Raw genomic sequence first — 22,934 nt, forward strand, 5'->3', positions numbered from 1 at the left:
ATTCCTACCAGCACGCACCTTGAGTCATCTCAGAGGTTTCTCATGACTGTGCTATTGGCGCGCGAGAGATTCATACTGCAATATATGTAATATTTTGAGCTCCCGGCAATTCCTTTGCGCTGAGTGCAAGAAAAAAAAGACATATGGCTACCATTTTCGAAGGATGCGGGAGTTATTTATTGTCTGTGAATAGATTTGACTCCATAAATGGATGAGATAGTGAAAAACGCGCTATTAAAGTGAGTGAGCTGTCAGGTTAGATTAACTTAGGTAGGATCTATACCAACCCTAATTGTTTAGAAGGGACCACGAAATACGGACGTCGTGCCCAGAAATCGCTGCCCAATGTCACGACGGGCTAATGTTTGCCGACATGTGTGCAAAGAAGGCTAAATAATATATCGACGTTAAACGCGACGCAGCATTCGGGTATGCGTCGTTTAGTGGAACGTATTGTGAATGCCTTACAAATCAGACATTGTGAGGTGATTAGCGAACTGTGAATGGCTAGATTTATCGGAGACAAGGTAGTGTGCGAAATAGGGAGGAAAATCAAGACTGCAATTATAACCTCTAAAGAGCGAAATATGGCGCAAAAATTAAGCAAACCAAAGCAAGTGAAGTGACAGAGGGAGGACTATTCAAACAATATTCAAACAAACTGTTCGAACAAAGCGCGGGTTTCGCATGAAGGATTCTGCATTGACTGGGAGAAAGCGGTCAAAAGAGCTTCCTGCCAAAAGGTTCGAATTAGGCGCGATCTTGTTTTTTTGTATTTGCGAAACATGTTTGTGTTTTAAAATTATTTTTAGGAAAGCTAAATAGGGCCAATCACATCGGACCTTTGCTTTAAAAAGAACAACTAATGTCACCGTAAGTTTCATCGTTCTAAATGTTCAGGAACATAGCGGCAGTGATGAAAACCACCAAAGATGTACCGCGAGGGCTTAGTTCCTGTGGCGATCACCTGCTAAGGTCGCCTGCTCTATCCACACCATGGTTCCTGCATTTTGAAGGAAGCCACAGTCGAAAACATTCGAGCACCCCGTCTTCGATGAACGCTAAAAAATCTAAGTCGGCCGCAATTAATTCGAAGCCTTCGAATAAAGGGAGCCTAATAACGCAGATTGTTGCTTTTATGCATACAACTCCATTAATAAAATCAGAACGCAACTGCGTTAAAACATCCCTCGTTATGTCCTTTCAAAGCGTGTAATATGACATTCTATTTACTATTTATGAGTTCGACCCTGTTAGATTCAGATGTTATTAAAGTAGTGAACACGGCTCAGGAGATGTCTACTACAAACTTGAGAGCGAAGGGAGTGCTGTCATACGGAATTCACATTTGGCTTTTGTGTTGCATGGTGGTCCGCTTTCGGCACTATTAGTTATTTTCTATGAGAGGATACTGCGGTGGAGCGATCAAATGTGCGCACTGTCTTATGATAATAAAACATTTCTGATTCATGTTGTAGCGTGTCACGTGATTCTCTTTTTCTGCAAACAGGCTTTTTCGACCGCATGATTTATGAAAGTAGGCAGGCTAACTATCCGCTGAAGCTTGAAATTGACTTTTTTGTGAATATATAGAACACGTACTGCTTAAAGCAAAGAGCTTTTAGTTTATGGTCATGGTAGCGTCTTTGTCTTCACATGCTTGATGTCACATGGCCTGCGTGGGAAGATTTTTAAGCACATGTTTTGCACTAAAATGCTTCATTTACGTATATCAATGAATCTGTATGGTGGGGAAAATTTGATCGATAATGTGGCTCTACAGTACTGGGAACATAGCTGCCTTGACAGATGTTTTTCTACCGGACACACTGAACACATGATGGAAATGTTGCACTTATAATAAGATTTAAAAACGTATCTTCCGGAAATTTTTTTTTTTTACATAGCGCGATGAGCATTTCATATCAACCTATTTTGCATAACAACAGTACGCACCTACGCCTTTATGCTCTATGTATAGAGATGGAGTGTAAAAAACACCTTTGTAGAGATCTAGAAAATCAGCTTCCGCGCAAAGCAAAAACTTTTCACCATGACAGCGCAGCTTCTCCTTAGGGCGGACGTTGGGTACAGCGCCGGATGTTTTCATTGAGAACCTTGTGCCCTGCATGCCTTGTGCCTTGTGCTTGCCTTGAAAGCCTTGTGCTCTCACGCGCAGAGCTTGTACAGTTATTCGTCATATCCCGTAGCGGCGTGTATGTGCGAAATGTGTGTTCCACTTTCAAAGCAGTTGATAAGGATAGCTGCGTTTATTCCTTTAATCGTGAAGGCAGTACAATACAGAAGGGCGCAGAAAAACTGCTGGCATTATTCGGACTGCAGAAGGTTCCAGCACCGCACCCCATTTATGTCCCCGAAAATAGGCGTGACTGTGGTAGCGAAAAAGTTTGTGCACAAATAAGCTGACTTGGAGATTTCCGCAACTCGTCAATAGACAAACCTAGCTTCGCATCCCACTTCCATAAACAGTGTTTTCACACTCACTAGTAATGTACACAATTACTCCAGCGGAACTATTAATGGGATAGCGATTCTTCAAAATAATTACTGGAGCCCCACGCTTCGCTCACGCTGATCATTTTTTTTCGCATTCGATGCCATTCACACCGCAGAAAAAAACGTTGCCCAGCGCAAAAGCGGCAATGTAAAATGTGCTCGGAGGCAGCTACCAGAGTTTCAATTAGGAATGCACCACACGCAAGTTCTCACACATCAAGAATTAAGGCGTAATATCACCGTTGCCACTAAAACCGATTTACCCTTTCCCTGCCAGCCATGTACCGGACAGTACTTCGCTGCGTACCTTACTTATAACTGTCACGTACGCAGCACAGCCTGGAGGCTGCTGAGGCCTCGAAAAATAGACCCCTTTGCATTGGAGTTTATCGCCTGCATCCTCTCGGTTCATCCACGTGTCATTACTGGAATGATCATGATTATGCTCCTAATGCTGTGCATTTTCACGACCGACTTTCAAGGCTGTCGGGTGGGGCATCATTAATTTTCCGAGAGCGCACTCCTCTAACATTCCTGTTGTGTATGGTACTGAAACAGGCGACATGATGTATGCTTGCGAAATTCAACCTTGCTGCCAGTTCTATTACAGAACAAGACGCTGGAAGGGCGTTCCCCAAACTGTGACGTGCTCTTCTAGCTGCGCGAGTATAAAAGTGCTCGAAGCAGCACCCAGGACAGCAGTTGTCCCAGCAGCAGCTCTAAAGGCACCATGGTAAGTGTTTCACCAGCTTTCTGGACCGAAAATTGCTGATCTTTTGCCGAGCTCCTAAAATATAGAGACAAACATCCAGGCTCAAGGCTTTTGATACAATGTCCTACCAATAATTACAAGCAGTGAAGTAAGACATCTCGTCTTTTATCAATACCCCGTAACAATCGCCCAAACTTATTTTTCAGATCCGTGCTTGCGTTCTCCTGGCTCTGGCCACCAGCACTCTCGCTGGCTACACCGGCTACGGCCTCGGCTACGGCCTTGGCTACGGTGGCCTCGGCTACGGTCTCGGCTACGGTGGCCTCGGCTACGGTCTCGGCTACGGTGGCCTCGGCTACGGTCTTGGCTACGGTCTTGGCTACGGTCTTGGCTACGCTGGCTACGCTCCATCTGTGGCCACCGTCGCCCACGCTCCAGCTGTCGCCACTGTCGCCCACGCTGCCCCAGCCGTCGCCACTTACCACGCTGCCCCAGCTGTGACCACCGTCGCCCACGCTGCCCCAGCCGTGGCTAGCTACGCTGTCGCCCCAGCTGTGACTCGCGTTGCCGCCTACCACGCTGCCCCAGCTGTCGCTACCTACGCTGCTGCTCCAGTTGTTGCCGCTGCTCCAGCCGTGACCAAGGTTGCCACCACCTACGCTGCTCCAGCCGTCACCACTGTCGCCCACGCTGCCCCAGCCGTCACCACCGTCGCTCACGCCGCTCCAGTCGCCACCTACGCCGCTGCCCCAGCTTTCGCTGCCGTCCACGCTGCCCCAGCCGTTGCCACCACCACCGTCGCCCACGCTGCCCCAGCTGTCGCTGCCTACCACGCCGCCCCAGTCTACGGCTATGGTGTTGGTACCCTCGGCTACGGTGTCGGCCACTACGGTTTCGGCCACGGTCTCCTCGGCTATGGCCTGAACTACGGCTACGGCCTCGGCAGCCCCTTCCACTACGGCGCTCTTCTCCGCAAGAAGAAGTGTGAGTCACTATATCACTTTTCCAAGGTGCAGTCAGGTAGGCTGCACTACGTAGCTTTTATTACATTATTCTAGTGAATGTCAAAAGGGTGGGCCGATCAAATTGATTTTAAAGGAATAGTGGTCGTAGAGCAGATCTTGGCTTATCTTATGAATTATGTAAGTATATATTAACCTTAAGGCCACATGGAAAAATGAAAAATTGTGGACCATTGAAAAGTATATGCTAATACGAATCTGACATCAGTATGTAGGAGATGTTTTGGATTTCTGGATATGTGCTCACCGCAACAAACTAATCATAATCGGTTGCTTGTTTACACGTTCCTGTTTTCTTGCCATCTTTCAGAAATTACTTGGATCTAAATCCCCTGCACGAACAACACGGCAAGAGTTCTGCTGAACCACGTGATGGTGAACAAAATTTAGGAATAAAGAATTTAGTGTTTCACTTATTTTTCAGCTCTGTGTGCTTATTTCCCAAAACCTGCTCAAAACGGTCGCGTCGTATTGATCGGGGCTCGAGTTTCGTAATATAAATTCTGCCTGCTCTTTTCACTTGCTTTTCCCAGATCCCTTGCTGATTTGGGCTCAATAGCTTTAGCAACCTGTAATCTTGTTTTCGAGCAACTACTCCGCTGGCGGCCCCCTAATATCGGGAAATTAGCAGGCAAAGCCCTCGCCATTTTCACTTCGCACTTTACCAACATCGAAGAAGTTTGGCGGCTTTATTCCAACATTTGTACAAATTGTTTTCTGTGAAACTTATTGGTGCTGTAGTCGTAATATAAAACTGCCTCTCCACACGGTGGCCAAAGAGCCTGGAATCAAGTTAGCCCTCATTGTTGGGTTAAGTGGACCATGAATAGGTGCCCTGGTCCTTCTATCTCCTTTAAATATAAGCAGGTGCTGCTTATGGACTTTCCGTCCCCAATAAGGCGATGCGAAGTGAAAAAAGAGTTGAGTTGGTGATACAAAATAGTGGCGCTATACCTCATGCGTCCACTTTTCTGCTTGTAAGGAGAGAAGGTATTGGTACCTTTCTAGAGCTGATGCCTCCAACAGAACGTTTTTTTTTTTATTTTTAAATGGCGTCTTCGGGGTTTGGGCTCCACAGAGCTTACCGCCTGTGTTCAAGAGCACACACGGAAATAGAAAAGAAGGGCTCGTTATTAAATACATAACCGAACATAACAGCCACCGAAACCAAGGAGTGAGGTCCTTGTTTCTAGCAGTCTTGATGCCGTAGGTGGCATAAGAGGGCTCTCGCACAGCGTCCGCCTTCACAGCTTGATCAAATTACACGTGGAACTCGCGCTAACAGAGAGCGTACTACGTCTGGTGCTATAAAAGAAAGGCGCTGGAAAACACTATCATTGTTTGGTTACACTCCACGTAAACACTTCGGACAGCCGTCGCCGTAGCTCAGTTGGTGAAGCACCGGTCGCGAAATTGTGAGTTCGTTGGTAGGGACCCCACCGGAAGTATGCGGTTGTTATTTTCTTCTCTTTCTAATCAGTTATCTTTAAAAATAATTACTATATTTGTATGCCACCCATGAATGCAACAAAAAATTTAAAAAAACATTCCCTATGCTTCTTGGTTTCAGTGTCTGCAGGTTTTCTACATGCATCTGTGTTCACGTTTAGTTGTGCCTGAGCGTGAATGCATCTATGAGAACGTGGTGTGGCATGCGATTTAGTTATTCCCATTCCTTGTTTATCTCTGTATATGATTGCAAGTCTGTGAGGGCACCTTTCCATTTTTTCTTGTTATCAAAGCAAAGAGCATGAAAGCTGAACGGTTGTTGTAAAATCCTGTTGCTAAGGATGCCCAGGTAGTGAAACACAGCTCAGGCAGTTTAGTGTTCCGTTGTAGACCTGAAACCACATAAGGAATATAGCAGAAAGCACTCAATGTGAGTGGAGTCAAATGCGTTTTATGAATTTAATATTACTATAATTCTGGAATCAACCTGTTTGGTAGAAAAATAACTCCAACTCCCTGCTCGAAATCACCCAAGCTGCCAAAGTGGTCCCCCGAGCGGGATAGAAACGAAAGCAGCATGCATTAATATTCTCGCGGGCGAATCATCTACCACAGCTTAAGGAAGGCTGCGAACAAAATTGATGGACCAGTGGCGCACCCAATTTTGCTGTACTCTCACACTATTTCAAAACAATCGCTTAGGCTGAACGCATTCAGAATAAATATCTCTAACACCGTTTATTTTTCTAGGAAGACAAAAAGAACTGCATGCGCTTAGCTGTCCACGTCGTATCACACTCCATGAAGCTTATTGAACCTGAGCACCCGAGGTGACAGTGATGACCTTCAAATGACGTAATCGCATCGCCAAGAGGACACATCTGTGTTTCGACTTTTTATTCAAGCCTTTATATTAGCAACATTCCTGGAGCATACGCCGCTCTGTCAACCCGTTAGTACGAACAGCCGTATTGTGAATTAATTCTGAGCACTGAGCGCGTAATCATGACGCCTTGCGTCGTGGAGGTAGTCGTCTCTTCGGACGGAGGCAAGTAAGGGTCAAGCATGGATGGAAGGCGCTGCGATCCTCTGCACGGAGTCGGGACCTGCTGCAGTGGTGTTACGGCTATAGGGATCGCTGGCTCTTTATCACGCGTTTCCACGTAATTCAGGGTTACGCGGAGCTTGTCAGAGCTTGCTGTGACCACGCGGACAGGACGTTGTACAGAGTGCCCTGAGAGTGCCGTCTTCACCGTATGCGGCGCACGCATCACGCGGTGTCTGGTGCAGAGCTGTTTTATCAGAGCAGTTGCAAAACCTTGCTTTGAAACCTAATGAGCCCCTGCGGCCATTTCACAGAAGTCAGCAGATGAAGGCAGCAGCTAGTATTGGCAAACATCAACTATTGCCGCTCGTCGACGTCAACTTAGGAAGCTCTAGAACTTTTAGCTCAGAATACCTTACGCTCACTGTTACATACACCCATTTTCTTTAGTGGATCTCAGTTTGGTACCATGCACCGCCGCGGCAAGCAACTTTATAGAAGTGTTTAAAGTGGAAACAATTGATTTTACTGCCCACAGGCGACGCTACAAAAAGGTAACCAGCGAGTTTTGGGCAAAATGGCCACACCGGATTTCTGTACATCGGGCTTATCAGGAGTTCTGCTGCTGGTATGTCTAAGACATCTGGGCTGGTGTTACTAACGCTGCTGCGTCAAAGCTCACACAAGAGACAGTAGAACGTGGCTGCAGGCGTACGGTGCTGCCATTGCCGAAGTTGCTACGGACGCAGAGAGGCAAGTAGAATGCTCCAGTGGCGTGGGACGGTGCGCTGGAAGCATCGAGGCAAGTCACTCTATGGCGGCTAGCAGTGATACACAGAGCTCTTGCACCCGAGAAAAAAAACTGCGGGAGGGCAGCAGACAATGGAGTTGGCGGCTGCGAGAAGAGCATGCGACGCCCTGCATGGCAGGCAAAAGGCTCATGAGGGACTTCGAAACGTGCGACGAACGCAACAATGTCTGAAGCATCTGAAGCACTTGTGGTACGGCCCCGAAGCTTTTCAGTGTCTTTGTTCAAGCTTACGAGTAGATTGGGCAGGTTGGTTAATCGAGAGGGGAATAAACTGCAATGTGAATAACATGTAAGAGCTAGTAAAGAAACCGAAAACAACTAAGATATCAACAAATAAGTCTTTCGTCCTTCTCATTTCGCGTTACTTCATTTGTCCTCATTTGTTGTTTGCGCTGCTGTTATTGTGAATGCGCTGAATGCGAATAACATTGTGCTGCACACTCCCTGATGCACTCACCGGCAAATACCGCAGAGTTCGTTTTTGACGAGGTGTGTCGCTCTTACGTCTCGAGTTTGAGTCTGACGGGCTACAGATCCACTGTGACACAATTTTACGAAATTTTCCCTATTCTCTTCAGCAAAACAGGTAATTAGAAAGGAACAGCAACTCCTAGAACATCAGGCCAAAGCACTCGGTACCCAGCGAGACGGAAGATAAAAATTTGTCGTCTTGGCACATTGTTTGAATTAGAGAAAAACTAGCGCCAAACCATGCACACTACAAGCCAAGAACGATGACGAGGCACAAGCGCTTGTGCCTCGTTTTCGTTCTTGTCTTGTGGTGTGCATGGTTTGGAGCGAGTTTTTCTCTAATTCAAGTTTGCACCAACTAGCTCAAAAAGAGGTGTTAATTGGCACATTGTAGTCGCGAGAATGTGCACCATAGTATTTCACGTGTGTTGAGATTTCACTTTCGTTGCGAGCCCACTTCAGGTATTATGGCAATTGACTGAATCTAGAGCAATTCACCTTTTTAGGCGTAGGGGATGAATCCGACGCTTCGATTTTTTTCTGGGCGTCTTATGAAATTCACGAGATTGTAAAATGAGACACTGGAAAAAGAATAGCCCAACAATTGTACTTGAATGGAGAGACATGCTTATGCAGAGAAAATTACTGCTAGCCACGAAATGCAATGTCACTCATTTCCCTCACTCCCGTGATACTACTATGGAGACATGGTTCCTCAAACTTGGCTGCTAAAAGTATTTAGTGCTCTCCAAGGAGGTGCAACCACGTAGACAGCACTAAATCAAGCCTACGTTTTCATATAAGACCTAATGTTTGAGATAGGCAGCTAATTAGACGATGTACAGCTAAATATAAATGGATACAAGATGGAAGTATTTATTTCAAGAGAACTTAAAAAAAGTCTTAAAAAACTAAGCACGGAAAATACTCTTTTAGGAAAGAATAGCCTATTTACTGTCCCGTGGTAGCGAGATGTTGCACGTTCGACGTTGTTATTAGAGATATGATACACCTAATGTAAATATGTAGCAAATGCAGGTTCGAAAATAGTTGGCAGCCACCGCCTTCCACGAGAAGCGGAGGTTGTTGGTTACGGTCCTAACGGCGCCATGTTGTTATTTTTTATTTCATTAACTCTCAAATTATCTGCTCTAATTAGGAATTTATTTCAATGTTGCACAATTGTACTCTTCTTTCAAAAAAAAAACTTAGAGCGAATTAAAGTCCCCTACACATCTCTTGCTCTCAAAGACGGTAGGGTTCTTTGAAAAAAAAAACATTACAACAAGACCTTCATCAACCATTGAAAGTACGAAGATATTCATTATCCTATTTCTGTGCCGATTACAGTATTATGCTACGTTTTACGGCCGTTGCAACATAAGCTTTTTAATGAGATTGACGGGATTGAATTAGGAGTAAACGGTTCAGCGACAACCAAGCTGACCGCATAAAGTAAAGGCATACGCGTACGATGCCGCTGCATCCCGAAGCAACAGTGACCACGATCACCTGCAGTCATTCAGCTTGATGCTCAGACAGCCGTGACCGGAGATATAATTCTACTTTGGACGTGCGGTGACTGACATACCTCATTTTATCTTAGAGGTGGTATCATGACACCAAGTGCTGCAACTTGTCTCTCTGGGAACCTGCGCTGCTGCCACGCGTTCACTTGTTTGTGGGCCATGTGCTGTTCGACATATCTGGTGCCGTTCCTGAATGATTCGCATTCTATGTTTCGCATAATAAATGTAGTAAAACTTTTTGTTATATCTTAAAAGGTGGGGAAACAGTGCCAAAATCGTGGACCGGAGAGAAGGTCACACTAACACGCGCTGTCCATAAGGTGACGTGGGCCCGTGTCACCTCCTTCCTGTCCACGATTTTTGCGCTGTTTCCCATTTCTTAAGATTAGCATAATAACATTACACGCATCCTAGTGGGGAAAGAAAGAGGCATTAGCCGCCTCATCCCACAATGTCGCTGATTTTAAGGGAGATAATCACAAGACTTTGCTACCGGCATTACGTTTTATTCATACATGGTAGTTGCGCGAAACACACACGCACACAAGACAGGGTATGACAAGCGCTATGTCTATCATGTCTGAAGTACCGAACCAACTAGCGCGACAACACTTTCTACTTAGGCACTACGTTTCTGGCATTCAGGAGGACGGCAAATACATTTTCTGTTGGGCTTTCGTTTTGGCTGCTGTTCTTTACGAAACCCCGCTGTCGGCTATGTCGGTCTTATTGGAATGTCACACAGAAAACTGTAACACCCACCGCCTGTCTAACAGTAATGCGACAACTGCTGGACCTGGGCACATATGGCTCGTGACGCCTGATAACGCGAGCTTTTGAGAATATATTATTCGTGGTCGTGGTATCCAAGTGGGCCCGGGCGAGGAACATAAACAAACGTGGTTGGCGCGGCGGGTTATGCGGTAGAGCTACCTTATAACTTTTTCGTCCGGAGAGCGCCCGAAAATTGTAGAAGTTGTTTTTTGTTATTAGAACATCTTCATTGCGCTACTTTAATTATTTCTGTGGCGCGATGTTGATTCTATACTGTAAGAATCAGGTAGTCGTCCCTATAGGCGATACAATAAAAGGAAACTAGTCCAATGCAGCCATGCGCTATGATTACAATGAATGGGCGAGTCTTATTGCTCGCGATTGTTAAACGGACCGCGAAATTTTCTTTATTTTTTTAGTGGTAGGAGAAGAGAGCCTCACTCACACGTTGTCAAATGTACAGGCGTGGGCAGAGCTAACCGTAGCCTTGCACTCACTCGGATTGTTGAAGAAATCGAGATTTGCTGCGCGGAGATGGAACAGTATTGGGTCGCGAAAACCTAAAGATGCTCCCTGTATAGTCGTATTTGTGCAGTTTAAGGCTCCGCCAGTCGATGTCAAGAGAATTACTAAAGTCGCAGCCAGAAAAAAAAGACATCTTGTACCCGCCCCCATTCTAAAACCACATCCCAAAGTACGAATTCACTGTGACGAATTAGTATGAATCAGTTGTGATCATTCTTCGACACGGCCTTGCGTTGCAGACTTCCACAGTCAGAGAGATATATGAGAATGTTTCTCCTTTAATTATTTTATATGCTTTTGTTTGCTCGACATTAGTTCTCTTACTTCAGCTCAGATTAATTGAACTCCTGGCTCTCGGGAATGAAGCCGAACTTTGAGAGATGCGCGAGGCCCATGGTGCCAATAATAAATATACAAAGCATGCTACCAGAAAAAAAGCAAATATAGATTACAACAGTGCTGTTTCATTACTTGTGACCACGACATTGCTGCCACAATAAACATATTTCGCAGCAAATGATTAAAACAAACAATATAAAAGTAAGTATGCCTTCAAATTACTACAATGCACCAAAAGGAAAGCTAGGTTTACGCAACCTGTCTGAATAATTGGCAAGCCGAATTCACTATCAAATCGAAGAAAACATACATCTCTCTTGACTCTGGCTTACAGTGGAACTAAACTTATATATTACAGAATTTATAGTAAGTAATGAGGTACCGCTTATCATAGGAGCAAATACATTCATACAAACAGTGCGTGCATTGTTCACTTTTATCGATATAGGTAACCACCCAAAAAGAGACGCGGTAGACTATTCGAAGTGAGCGGCGTGCCGAAAGCTACGAAAGGCATTGTATTCATATTCTGAGTTTAACGTCTTGAAGTGGCACATGTGCTATGAGAGACGCCATAGTGGAGGGCTCCCGAATAATTTCGAGCACCAGAAGTTTGTGAAAAATGTGCAAGAAATTCCACAGCATGTGGAAGCGTTGCGTTTCTCCTCCGTCGATAGCGATAAATTAAACGTTGGCTTTGATTACGGGTAGGGCAGGCAGTGTCAGCAATGGATCTAATTCCACACGAAGTGGTGTGACGCCCTGTCCAAGCGCAGTTGGCGGCGAGCTGATTGGCTAAGAACCGACTGCTATCATAAAACGCACGTCCTTATGGCATACAACGCCTACGGTTCCGAGAACAGCAGCTTTACGTGTGGATATCGAAAAATCTGGGGCAGCAAATCAATGTATTGGAGCCCTCAGTTTCGCCCATTTAGCTCAAGACGTCACCAAGGGTATATGTGGCAATGTCGGAAAAGGTGTAGGAGACCAAAAGAGTGGGTTAATTTCATCGCGCTAGATCGACAAGTTATAGTGTAATTCTGTCTAGGAGTTTTCATTCGCCAGAGCTCAGCTGCCATAGCCTCGTATTTTAGTCCGACCTCCGGTCCTTACTGCCCAGTATTCTTTGGCGTAGAAACTTTCGCTTAAGGTCTCTCCTCTCGTCTTCATCTCGAATGGCTTGTGAACGAACGCACTGCAAGAAATGCACTTCTTAAAAAGTGACTTTATTCACACAATACTCGCTAGAATGCTAGAAGACACGCGACTTACGGCAAACGTCAAGGAGATGAACATGAGCGTTGTAACCGACTCAGTGCTCCTTATGTCAAAGCAGTTCACGCAAGCCTACATCTGAAGATGTGTAGGTGCATAAAGGCTGAGATAAATGCACCAGGATCAACCAAGAGAATAAATTTCAAGGACTAGCCTCGCTGTATAATTAAAAATAAAACCATGGATGTGAGTACGTAGAGATCGTTTACTGATAATTGGGCGTCAGTGAGCATTTGAGACTTATGGCGTCTCTTCAGGGCGCCGTACAGTGCCAGGGAGGTCTCAAGGTTTACGTCATTAGCGGTAAAGGTTTCACTGAGTCAAGCTGCCTCTACACACACCGCATAGCGAAGCTGCTTGTGCTAATAGCAACAAGGCAACCATGAAAACCACAATCGGCAGCATAACACAGCACCAGTAAGATACAAAAAAATATAAAAAAGATAAATAATAAGTAAATAAACAGTACTATGATTGTCACCACAGCCGCTTGTCGCTAAATCTAGTTTTATGCAGTCGTAAAAGCCGTGTTTTTTTTTCTGCCTTAATAAAAACGTTAACGGTGAGGAACCAAAGTAAAATGTTTTAAGCACCTCTTGAACAAATGATTTTAATTGAGAGCTAGCTACAAGAATTTACTAGGAACCAAAGTAAAATGTTTTAAGCACCTCTTGAACAAATGATTTTAATTGAGAGCTAGCTACAAGAATTTACTAGCTCAATTCACGCCGCTTTTCAGGTACTTCAAAGAAAAGAATATGGGAAGGTTTGTTCACGAGCGATAAGTATTGACGTGCTGCCCAGGAACCATCAAGCAAAACATTGCCTGTTGCGATAAAAAAGGCAATTGCGCGCCTTCAAAACTAGGCACAAAATGATTTTTATCTCTGTAATATTTCAAATACCTACGCAATCTGACTGCACATGGATAAGCTTACGGAAAACCAAGTCACTTCAAGAGTCCAGCACAAACAATTCCAAATCTAACTTTGTATTTCGTGCTCAGAATGGGGCGCTTCCATTATTATTTTGAATTTATTCCTTCATTCTGGTCAATCTTTCCTGCAACTGAACATTTTTCTTCTAATTCTCTCGTTTACTTCCTGTTTCTTTCCTTTCTTTTAATAGCATTCTGGGCTGATTGTTTCGATTTTTTTTGGTTTCTCCCCACTTTTATCTTGTCTTTTATTTTTTGTTCTCTCTACTTCTCTATTATGCTGACTGTTCGTCAATTGAATTTCCCTCATCTCTTTACATTTTTCATCTGTCTCTCTCTTATTTACGTTTTCTTATATGTCATGCTGTGCTGTGTTTAGCTTCCTGTGCTGTTTTTAGGTTCACAAGAAACAACTCTCTCTCTCCAAATTTATTTTTCCTTGTTTTAGTTTTTCATATTAATACTGCCCTTTGCTTCCTCGGCCTGTCTTTTTTATCTTGCCTTGTAGTTTTCAGCTGTTGCCCTCATCCCTGCCTATTTCTGAGCTCCCTACCTTGCTTGGCGTTTCCTTTCATTATCATTGCAGCTTTCGGCTTTTTATCTTCCTGCAAGAACGACTCGGCGTTTCTGACCCGGCCTTGATTTTTTGTTTGTTTTTGTTCGTTTGTTTTAATGAATGTTCTACCTTTAATATTTTTTTCTTTCTGCTTGCTAACCTTTTGTAGGTTTATCTTAAACTCGATTTAAGCCCAGCTAAGCTTTGCGGGCTAGGGCTCCCTCTCTCTTCATGTTTTAATTTATTTAAGCGTTGAGCTGAGCGATAAAATGCAAAAAGAAAAATAGGTCAAACGCCGGCAGCAAGCGAAGCACCTGTATTTTGTTAAACCTTCATGCTAAAAACGCTGTCATCCTTTAAAAAACTTATTTTTTCTTCAGTATACTCATTGAACGCTTTGTTAGCAGATACTGAAATAGTGCGCACCTTCGCCTTCAGTCTTTTCGCTTCGTTGTTTCGAAAGCTCCAACAAACATATGCTCTGCAAAGGTAAATAGTTTTGTGTAGTTGAGCACTAGCAACGCAAATCAATTATGCAGCTTGCGACGCAGACCCATTGCGTTAAGTGTTCTCCTGTTGGGCAGTGGCCGATCACATGTACTAGACTCTTCATTGCTGTCATATTACGGTGAATATGACACATTTCAACGATATGTTGTCTCACCTGACGAAATACACTGAAGAACTTTCGAGTGAATGAGTGCCGAGAAATCATTCCAGGCCCCAGCTTCATTTCAGCAACAAGCTTAGTACTTACTCAGCATGAATACCGCTATGTAGCAGCTCTCAAGAACGCATGACCGGAATTCAGAATAGTGTGATTCTCATGGTTGACATTTGTGCAATGTAATAACGCCTTAATGTACGTGGCATTCAAATGTGTAAGCCGTGTACGCTTACCTAGGAAAAGAACCGCGCGCTAATAAAGCCTTGCCCAAAAATATCCGCATACTAAAAGTATCATACGAGGCGCTCCTTTATAAGTTTAATCATATAAAATTATTACGCCAAAAAAATTTACATTTTTTTGTGGCGGAACAGGTGTAGCTCCATGCAGGCTTGAACAAAAATGTTGGCTAAACTGTGGGACGAACTATTACCGTCAGAATAGAAATGAGCCATCTGAAGGCTGTTAACTACGCAGAAACTAAGCTATCACGTGGGACGCGGTCTTTTCTTAGCTGGCGCCAAACAATTTTACTTGTGTGCTTGTGATCTGCATATACAGGTTTTCTATGGCTTCAGAGCAAAATCAGCATTCGCCTGCATATGTGCTGCGATCTGTAAGCCGTTTTCGAACACAGCAGTTAAACACATCGTACAAAGTGAAAACGTATTGAAGCATGAAGACAACTGTGATTGTATTCATTTTTCTCCCTTCTTAGAGCAGAGGAGTTTGTCGCCATTTCACCGAAATGAAAACCACTGCATCACTAAGGTCTCCAACACTGAAGGCTTTCAGCCAGTTATTACGCGTATGCTGCAGGAAGTTTACCCAAGTTCGATCTGCTTTCTGGGCGTAAATAGCTCAAATAATGATGCGAGATGGCTTGTAAACATGCTGCCAATAACTTATTACATCTGTGCATTATCTCTTACGTTGAGGTCGGTGGTCGTCAGTTTTTCAATATTGTTTTTCATTACTACGTGGCATGTGGTTAAATTTATCAAATATTTTAGAGTTCCACTGGTTTAGCCATAGCCAAATCTTCTTCGTTTTCTTTTGGACTGTAGAATAAAAAGAAACAAGGTGCAAGTACAAACTTAAAGTAACATATTCCCTATCTGGCAAGGCAAAGTCTTCAAATTTTTGCTGTGGTGAAGGAAAAATACCACACGCCGGTCTCATGAAAGAGTCAGCGCAGCGCTCTGAACGAGCGTTTCTCGATTCTTCACGCGACAATGCCCACGCAATACGTCGTATTGCCGCAATATCTCACGGGTGCCTTCGCAGTTGTCTTTTGGGATAGTGCACCAGGTCACTTTCATCACTGACTGCATTGCCCGCTTTTGTTACGGTCGTCACGTTCACAACTTAAAAACGTTCGACGAGTACATACATATCAAATTCTGAACCCTCCGCCCCACCTTACTTTTTCGTCCCGAGGGCATTGGCAGCTTTTCGCTGCTTCAATTACAACTACTTCGCTGCCGTTGGCCTGCACAGTCCTTACAGCGATGCGCTCCTCGGGGAAGCCTGTGATTAAGCGTCTGAGCGCGTACAACTTGCACTCTTTCCTATCCTCAACACGTAAGCTTTTCAGTTTCAGTTCATTTGTTTCATTCTGATTTACAGAAACCGGAGCAAAGGCAAAAGACAAGAAGCCTGACAAAGGCCTCTGCTCTGTATGCTGTCAGCTGACAGGCATCATAAACTTATAGAATTAATATTGCGAACTATTGATTCTATTATTAGGGGACAAAAGGGACAAAACAAGCAACACTGAGAGGCCATAAATACTAGCAAAGCGCAAGATAAATAGATCGAATGAATTCAATCTTTTCTTGCAATATTACATTCTTAAGTAAGTTTTTGGGAATGGGCTTGCTGAAATCAAGTAGATTTTTAGCGCGGTTTAGTAGAGACAGTATTTGGAATTGTACGTGTTGCCTACCGCAGTTTGTCCTAACTACAGGGATTTTTCTGCTATGTGTACGGAAGCAGTACTCTGCAGCGGGGTTTGCTGCGCTATAAAGTTTCTGGTTCTGGACATGTTACAAGAGCGTATAACAGTATAATTTGTAAGCCTTTATCAGGAAATACTTTCTGAATAACGGATCTCTCGGTAAATATTGTGGTTGCCTGTGGTAGTTTTCAAATATGCGCAGGACTCGTTTTGTAGAGCAAACAGCTTACGAAAATTTCCCCTGTGTGGTTGTTCCCCAGAGTAGCGAGCAATAAGGCATTCTGGAGTAGAAAAGCGTATAATATTGCGAGGACACTCACGTGAACATCTTTGTGCCTCGAAGCTACCTGGTATCTGACACTGGGGAACATTGTGACATATGCCAGTGTCAGTTGCTCTATACTAGCTCTTAAAACAGCGCCTAAATCAACAGTTGGCTCACCACCACCTCTGAAGACACTATGGTGAACAGAACACATGAACAAATCCTCTTTTTTGAACTGCAAATTTGCGTAATTTGCAGTCCAACATTCTCGGCCAAAAAATTTCGAAAATGAGAAAATTGTAATATAAAAGTTGTTATGGGAATGTTGCATCTAATGGTCCATTCTTCTCAAAAGTAGCAAAAACTTTCTTTTAAAGTGTTTCCATCGGTAACATCCAAAAGTTAAGATTGCCATAGAAAACCCAATGGGAACCTTTTGAACATAACAAAAACGTTCATAGACAAAATAATTCAAGACTGCCATAGGGTGACCTGTGGATATATTGATTGTTATAGCGAAACCTTGCATTATATGAAAATATTTGGTTCATCAACTGTTTCCCGCTCTAAAATACTTTTGTCAAGAACTGTCGGGAATACTAGGCAACTGTGACATGATATTAATGTTTCCTTCCATGTATATTCCGTTAGCACTCATAAAGCGATCGATTGAAATGTCAGAACATTTATTTTGAAACAACGCAATTTAGACAGCGACCGGAATTGCATAATCTAGCACTGTGACAAACAGATAAGCCAATGTGACCGCGGCGTTTTCTTCACTGCATTGTTGTACACTTCGCCAACATGATTTAAGATATGTGTTTTACGGCTGCATTATTCCGAATCTTCTCCACCACGTGATAACCACTGAGAACTAGGCGCATAGAAAGGTGATCTCGGTCGTAAAGAAACTCGGTTGAACAAATCACTATTTCTTTGCAGCATCCACGCTCAGTCTACATTCCTGCACGTTGCTCACAGCTTCCCCATCACAGAGCGGAGGATAAAAACCAAAATTTCATAGCATCTGGCAGGTTCCTTCAGAACAATTCAGGCGCATCAAATCGTCTTAATGCAGATTCGTGCTTGCGTCCTCCTGGCTCTTGCAATCAGCGCCTTCGCTGGTTACGCCGGTTACGGCACGGGATGCGGCTACGGCATAGGATATGATATGGCCTCTCACACTACGGATATGGCTACACTGACTTCGCTCCCTCTGTCGCCGCTGTCGTCCACGCTGCACCTGCCGTCGCCACCTACGCCACTGCTAAAGCTGCGACCCGAGTTGCCACCTGCCATGCTGCCACAGCTGCGGCTAGCGTCGCCGCCGCTGCAGTCACTACCTACGCTGCTGCCCCAGTCGCCACCTACGCAGCTTCAGCCATGACCAAGGTTGCCACCACCTATTACGCTGCCCCAGTTGCCACCGCAGTGACTGCCCCAGCCGTTGCCAACTGCCACGCTTCCCCAGTCGCTACCGCTGCTCCAGCTGTCGCCACGTACGCTGCCCCAGCTGTCCCCACAACCACAGTCCACAACGCCCCAACAGTGGCCACCGTTGCCGACGCTGTCCCAGCTGTCGCTGCCTACAACGCCGCCTCAGTCTACGGTTACGCTGTTGGCACTCTTGGCTACGGAGTCGGCCACTACGGTTACGCCCATGGACTCCTCGGCTCCGCCCGGAACTACGACTATGGGCGCGGCTCTTCCTTCTACTACGGTAATCTGCTTCGCAAGAAGTGTAAGAATTAATATTTAGCTGCTCTGCAAAATTTGAGTCTCTCGTTTTCAGTGGTCCTCGTGTCCAAGAAAGTGGGACTTAAATGCACTTCATTCACATGTTTTATTTTGAAAACTATTTATTTAGAAATGTGCTATTTTCTGTTAAGCTCTGGGCTCATCTCCTTCTATCGGTAACTGTTTATATTTTAACCGGTGCCTTTATTCATCAGTGCTGTTGAAGTTTTATTGATGAACCTTATTTTTTCTTGCAGAAACTCTCCTTCCAGGATCGACTCCTCCTGCAATCATTTGTGCCGGAGTTTCATACCCTGCCTGTTAACATCGCAACGACATTGGAACGAAATTACATGCAGGAATAAACGGTTGCACAGAATTTATTGGCTCAGCTCTTTTTGGCTTTCCATTTTCTCTGTGACATTGGTGACACGCATCGGCACGGCGAAATCCCTTAGAAGTACGATTTCTTCATTTTTGGTGCGGGAGCTTTAGGAGGAATCTGATGGCGGAAACTGCTCGGCCTCTGCGTCTGCGAGAAGCCGACGGAGTTCTAGTTCACTAGCTGACAGCTATCTACTACATCTGCCACTTGCCACCGACTACAACAAAAATGTGCCATAACAGAGCACCGGACATGATGAAATACCTGATGCAAAGAAATATCGATGCGATGCTACTTGGTAAGAACACTACAGCGACACGTCGAAGTGACAAGGTTTTAACGATTACACCAGTACCAGTAGCAGTTACCAGTACCTGTTACCAGTAGCAGTTGTGGTCGTAGCGATTCAGCCCATGCTCCGGGCTATAGATCGATAGCGCAAAAAAAGAATGTGTACAGAGGAACGCTCTAGCCTTTCCTCTGAATAAATCAATTAATTTCCCCTTACTTTTTGAAACCTTGAGGAGTGGAACTACAGGAAAGAATTGATAACCTAAATACACAAAGTATGCTCGCAGGCTTTCTAAGAGTAAAAAAAACTCAATCCTCCGCTGTTTGAGGAAGGATAAAATCTTTTCAAGAGATAATGGCTTTCAGTATACAGTGAGGGCGTAGGTATATTAGTTAGTGTAGAACCGAAACATGACGTCAAAGTAAGACTAGGAAAAGTAAGTGTTTTTGTCATTTATGAAGCGAGCACAGGTTAAGAACATTTTGTTTGCTTGTGTCCTTTGAAGGAAAGGTCAATGGAAATGTTGTTTTCCTGCATGTATGGAGGCTAAAGGAAGATAACAACAGAGCTCTTAAAGAGCAACAGATCGCAGGGACTGAATAAACAAAAAATTTGATTTAAATTTGAAGACAGATCAGAGTTCAGTACACATAAAAACCACTAGTTAGTTGTCGTTAAACGAGCATACTATTCAGCACTGCATGCGGCTGGCAGAGCATGTAGTCTGTCGACCCTCAGGTTTGGAGTTTAGATACAAACCACGCAAGGATATACTGCGAACAGTGGTAGTAAAAATCACATGGAAAGGAATTTTTTCTTGCAGTGAACATACTGTACACAAGAATAAGGTTAATAAGTATCATGAGTAGCGGTGAGGCAACGTACAGAATGCAGTTTAGTAAAGTTAACTGTTGGGCCAGTCGGGTTTATTTCTGTCACTGAAAGGAGCGTGAGAAAGAAGAATCAGTACAGGACAAGGGTGGAAAACAGGCAACACCACTGTATTTCTAACTGATGATTTGTCTACACAGTAGGCGATCATAAATTTAAAAAAACGCGCTTTGGCCACTCACGCGCATGCAATTCGTAGGGGTGGTTTATTACAAAAAAGGATAAACTTCACGCAAACAGTCGTCATTCACTTGCGAATGAAAAGCGAGACTGACCCGATGCGGTTGCTCACAAGTTAGGGCCCTCGGCTCCTTATCCGGATGACGTGGGTTCAATCCCGGCCGCGTCGGGTTCGTTAAAATGCAGGCAAAATAGAGGCTGTTAGTGGGCTCTGTGATGTCCGCGCACGCTGAAGATCACCAGGCAGCAGTAATTACCTCACAGCCCTGCACTAAGCGGTCTCTCATAGGCCGCGCGATGCCTTGGGAAGCTGAATCAATATACTAATATTAATACTACTGAAAACCGACTCACTTCTCTTGGTGATAACTAAAAATGGATTTCAAGTGAGTAAATACGAATTTCGCTGTGTTTCTCACCTAGGTGGTTAATAGGATTAAAGCCAAGAGAGGAGGTAAGTAGCGGCACAATATAGAAGAATATCAACTAAAACAAACATAACCCTTTAACCACAAACAACGAGGTGTGCTATTCACCGGAGATTGTACCATTATCGCCAATAATGAGCCTGGCCCGATGTTGCGCTGCTCTCATCGCCAAAGACGACTTACAGTCAAAAGTTGCGCAGGCTGCAATTTTCCGCACTTAAGGAGGTAATTGTCAACGTTAACATGTTTTGCGTGTGAAGCGAGTGTTTAAGGTCTGACAACAGTCATTTTCGACAGAAGTCGACGTAAAAATTCGGGATTTTTCAGTTTCACGGGAACTGACTGGGTAGTTCAAGGGTTAAAGGCGGTCAGCAACGGAGACATCCCTCATGATAGCGACAAACCACTAAAAATGCAAGGAATTGTGGAAACGAGAAAACATTCTAGTAGCCCACCGTACACAGAAAAGCAAACATTTGAACAGTCAGTGCACAAAAGCGTAAAGATCGTAAGAAACACAGTTCTCCACACCAGTGCCAATGCGGTGCTTGATCGAGAAGGTGCCGTGCGTATGGGTGATGATTTTACTATCGATATCCCCTTTCTTCTGACACTCCGCCTTCATCAAGGTAAAGGTGTGGTATGCCATTAGAGTTCGGAGCACGGAGCAGCACGCAGCAGTGAGGCAGATTACGGAGACCGGCAGAATAACAATATCACAGAAATTCCTGCCGTTTAATAATTTCAGCAAATGTTTCCTTGTGCCGCTCACGTGCGCACAGCCAGAAACGAAGCTTTTCGTATAAAAGGGCCTGCCAACTGGGCTAAGCCAGCAGTCCGCTCAGCAGCAGCTCAAAGTCATCATGGTAAGCAATATAATTTTTCTATTTCTTCCTATGAAAAATGAGAAATCGAATCACATTGTCAATTGAGCAGGAACGTCCGGAGAGTATCGTAAAATGCCCTCTGATTATATTTAAAGCTCTGTTCTCATTTTAATATGTAAAAGCGCTTACTAGCTATATTCATTGCGAGCTGTGGTGCACTTAATTTCTTCGCCGCTCCAGGTAAGAACTATCTGCAGAGAAGGCACGTATGATAATACATTTAAACTTTGGTACCGGGCAGATATGAAAGCAAAACGGAGGCTTCTCATGTCTGCGCGTTGTGAGCGTCGTATTATGCAGCAGGGGACATTAATAATATTATAAAGTTTATCTACGCAATATCGCCTAAAGCTATACAGCAAAATATAGTCTCCAAGTTTTCGACCTAATGAATCTCTTTAAAAATAATTAACTGTGAACAATTTTTTTTTCCTCCAGATCCGTGCTTGCGTCCTCCTGGCTCTTGCCACCAGCGCTCTCGCTGGCTACACCGGTTACGGCATTGGCTACGGTGGCCTCGGCTACGGTCTTGGCTACACCGGCCTCGGCTACGGCCTTGGCTACGCTGGCTACGCTCCATCTGTGGCCACCGTTGCCCACGCCCCAGCTGTCGCCACTGTTGCCCACGCTGCCCCAGCCATCGCCACTTACCACGCTGCTCCAGCTGTGACAACCGTCGCCCACGCTGCCCCAGCGGTGGCTAGCTACGCTGTCGCCCCAGCTGTAACTCGCTATGCCGCCTACCAGGCCGCCCCAGCTGTCGCCACCTACGCTGCTGCTCCAGTTGTTGCCGCTGCTCCAGCCGTGACCAAGGTTGCCACCACCTACGCTGCTCCAGCCGTGACCACTGTCGCCCACGCTGCCCCAGCTGTCGCCACCTACGCTGCTGCTCCAGCCGTCGCCACCTACGCTGCTGCTCCAGCTGTCGCCACTGTCGCTCACGCTGCTCCAGTCGCCGCCTACGCTGCTGCCCCAGCTGTTGCCACCACCACCGTCCACCATGCCCCAGCTGTGGCCACCGTTGCCCACGCTGCCCCAGTCTACGGCTATGGTGTTGGCTCTCTCGGCTACGGTGTCGGCCACTACGGTTTCGGCCACGGACTCCTGGGCTATGGCCTGAACTACGGCTATGGTCTCGGCTCTCCATTCCACTACGGCGCTCTTCTCCGCAAGAAGAAGTGTGAGTATAACCGTACTTATTAGGCACTGTAGTTTAAACTAGCGCACGCAGATCCTCAAAGTTTGTAAGTGCATTAAAAACACTGCTGTTCTAC

At 44.9% G+C, this 22,934-nt stretch overlaps 1 protein-coding gene across 1 annotated transcript in view; it reads left to right on the plus strand.

Annotated features, from left to right (window-relative positions):
* Positions 1-3,216: 3,216 nt before the first annotated feature.
* Positions 3,217-22,934, plus strand: part of LOC144119755 (uncharacterized) — a 52,231-nt gene continuing 32,513 nt past the window's right edge. Inside the window, exons 1-5 of the mRNA XM_077652298.1 lie at positions 3,217-3,250; positions 3,436-4,213; positions 18,170-18,601; positions 18,653-18,672; positions 22,099-22,699. Of these exons, the coding sequence (XP_077508424.1) occupies positions 3,248-3,250; positions 3,436-4,213; positions 18,170-18,601; positions 18,653-18,672; positions 22,099-22,699 (1,834 nt within the window). The 5' untranslated portion in view covers positions 3,217-3,247. The remainder of the gene's footprint in view (positions 3,251-3,435; positions 4,214-18,169; positions 18,602-18,652; positions 18,673-22,098; positions 22,700-22,934) is intronic.

Source organism: Amblyomma americanum, chromosome 2, assembly GCF_052857255.1.
Source record: "Amblyomma americanum isolate KBUSLIRL-KWMA chromosome 2, ASM5285725v1, whole genome shotgun sequence".
NCBI classification, from domain to species: Eukaryota; Metazoa; Arthropoda; class Arachnida; order Ixodida; family Ixodidae; genus Amblyomma; species Amblyomma americanum.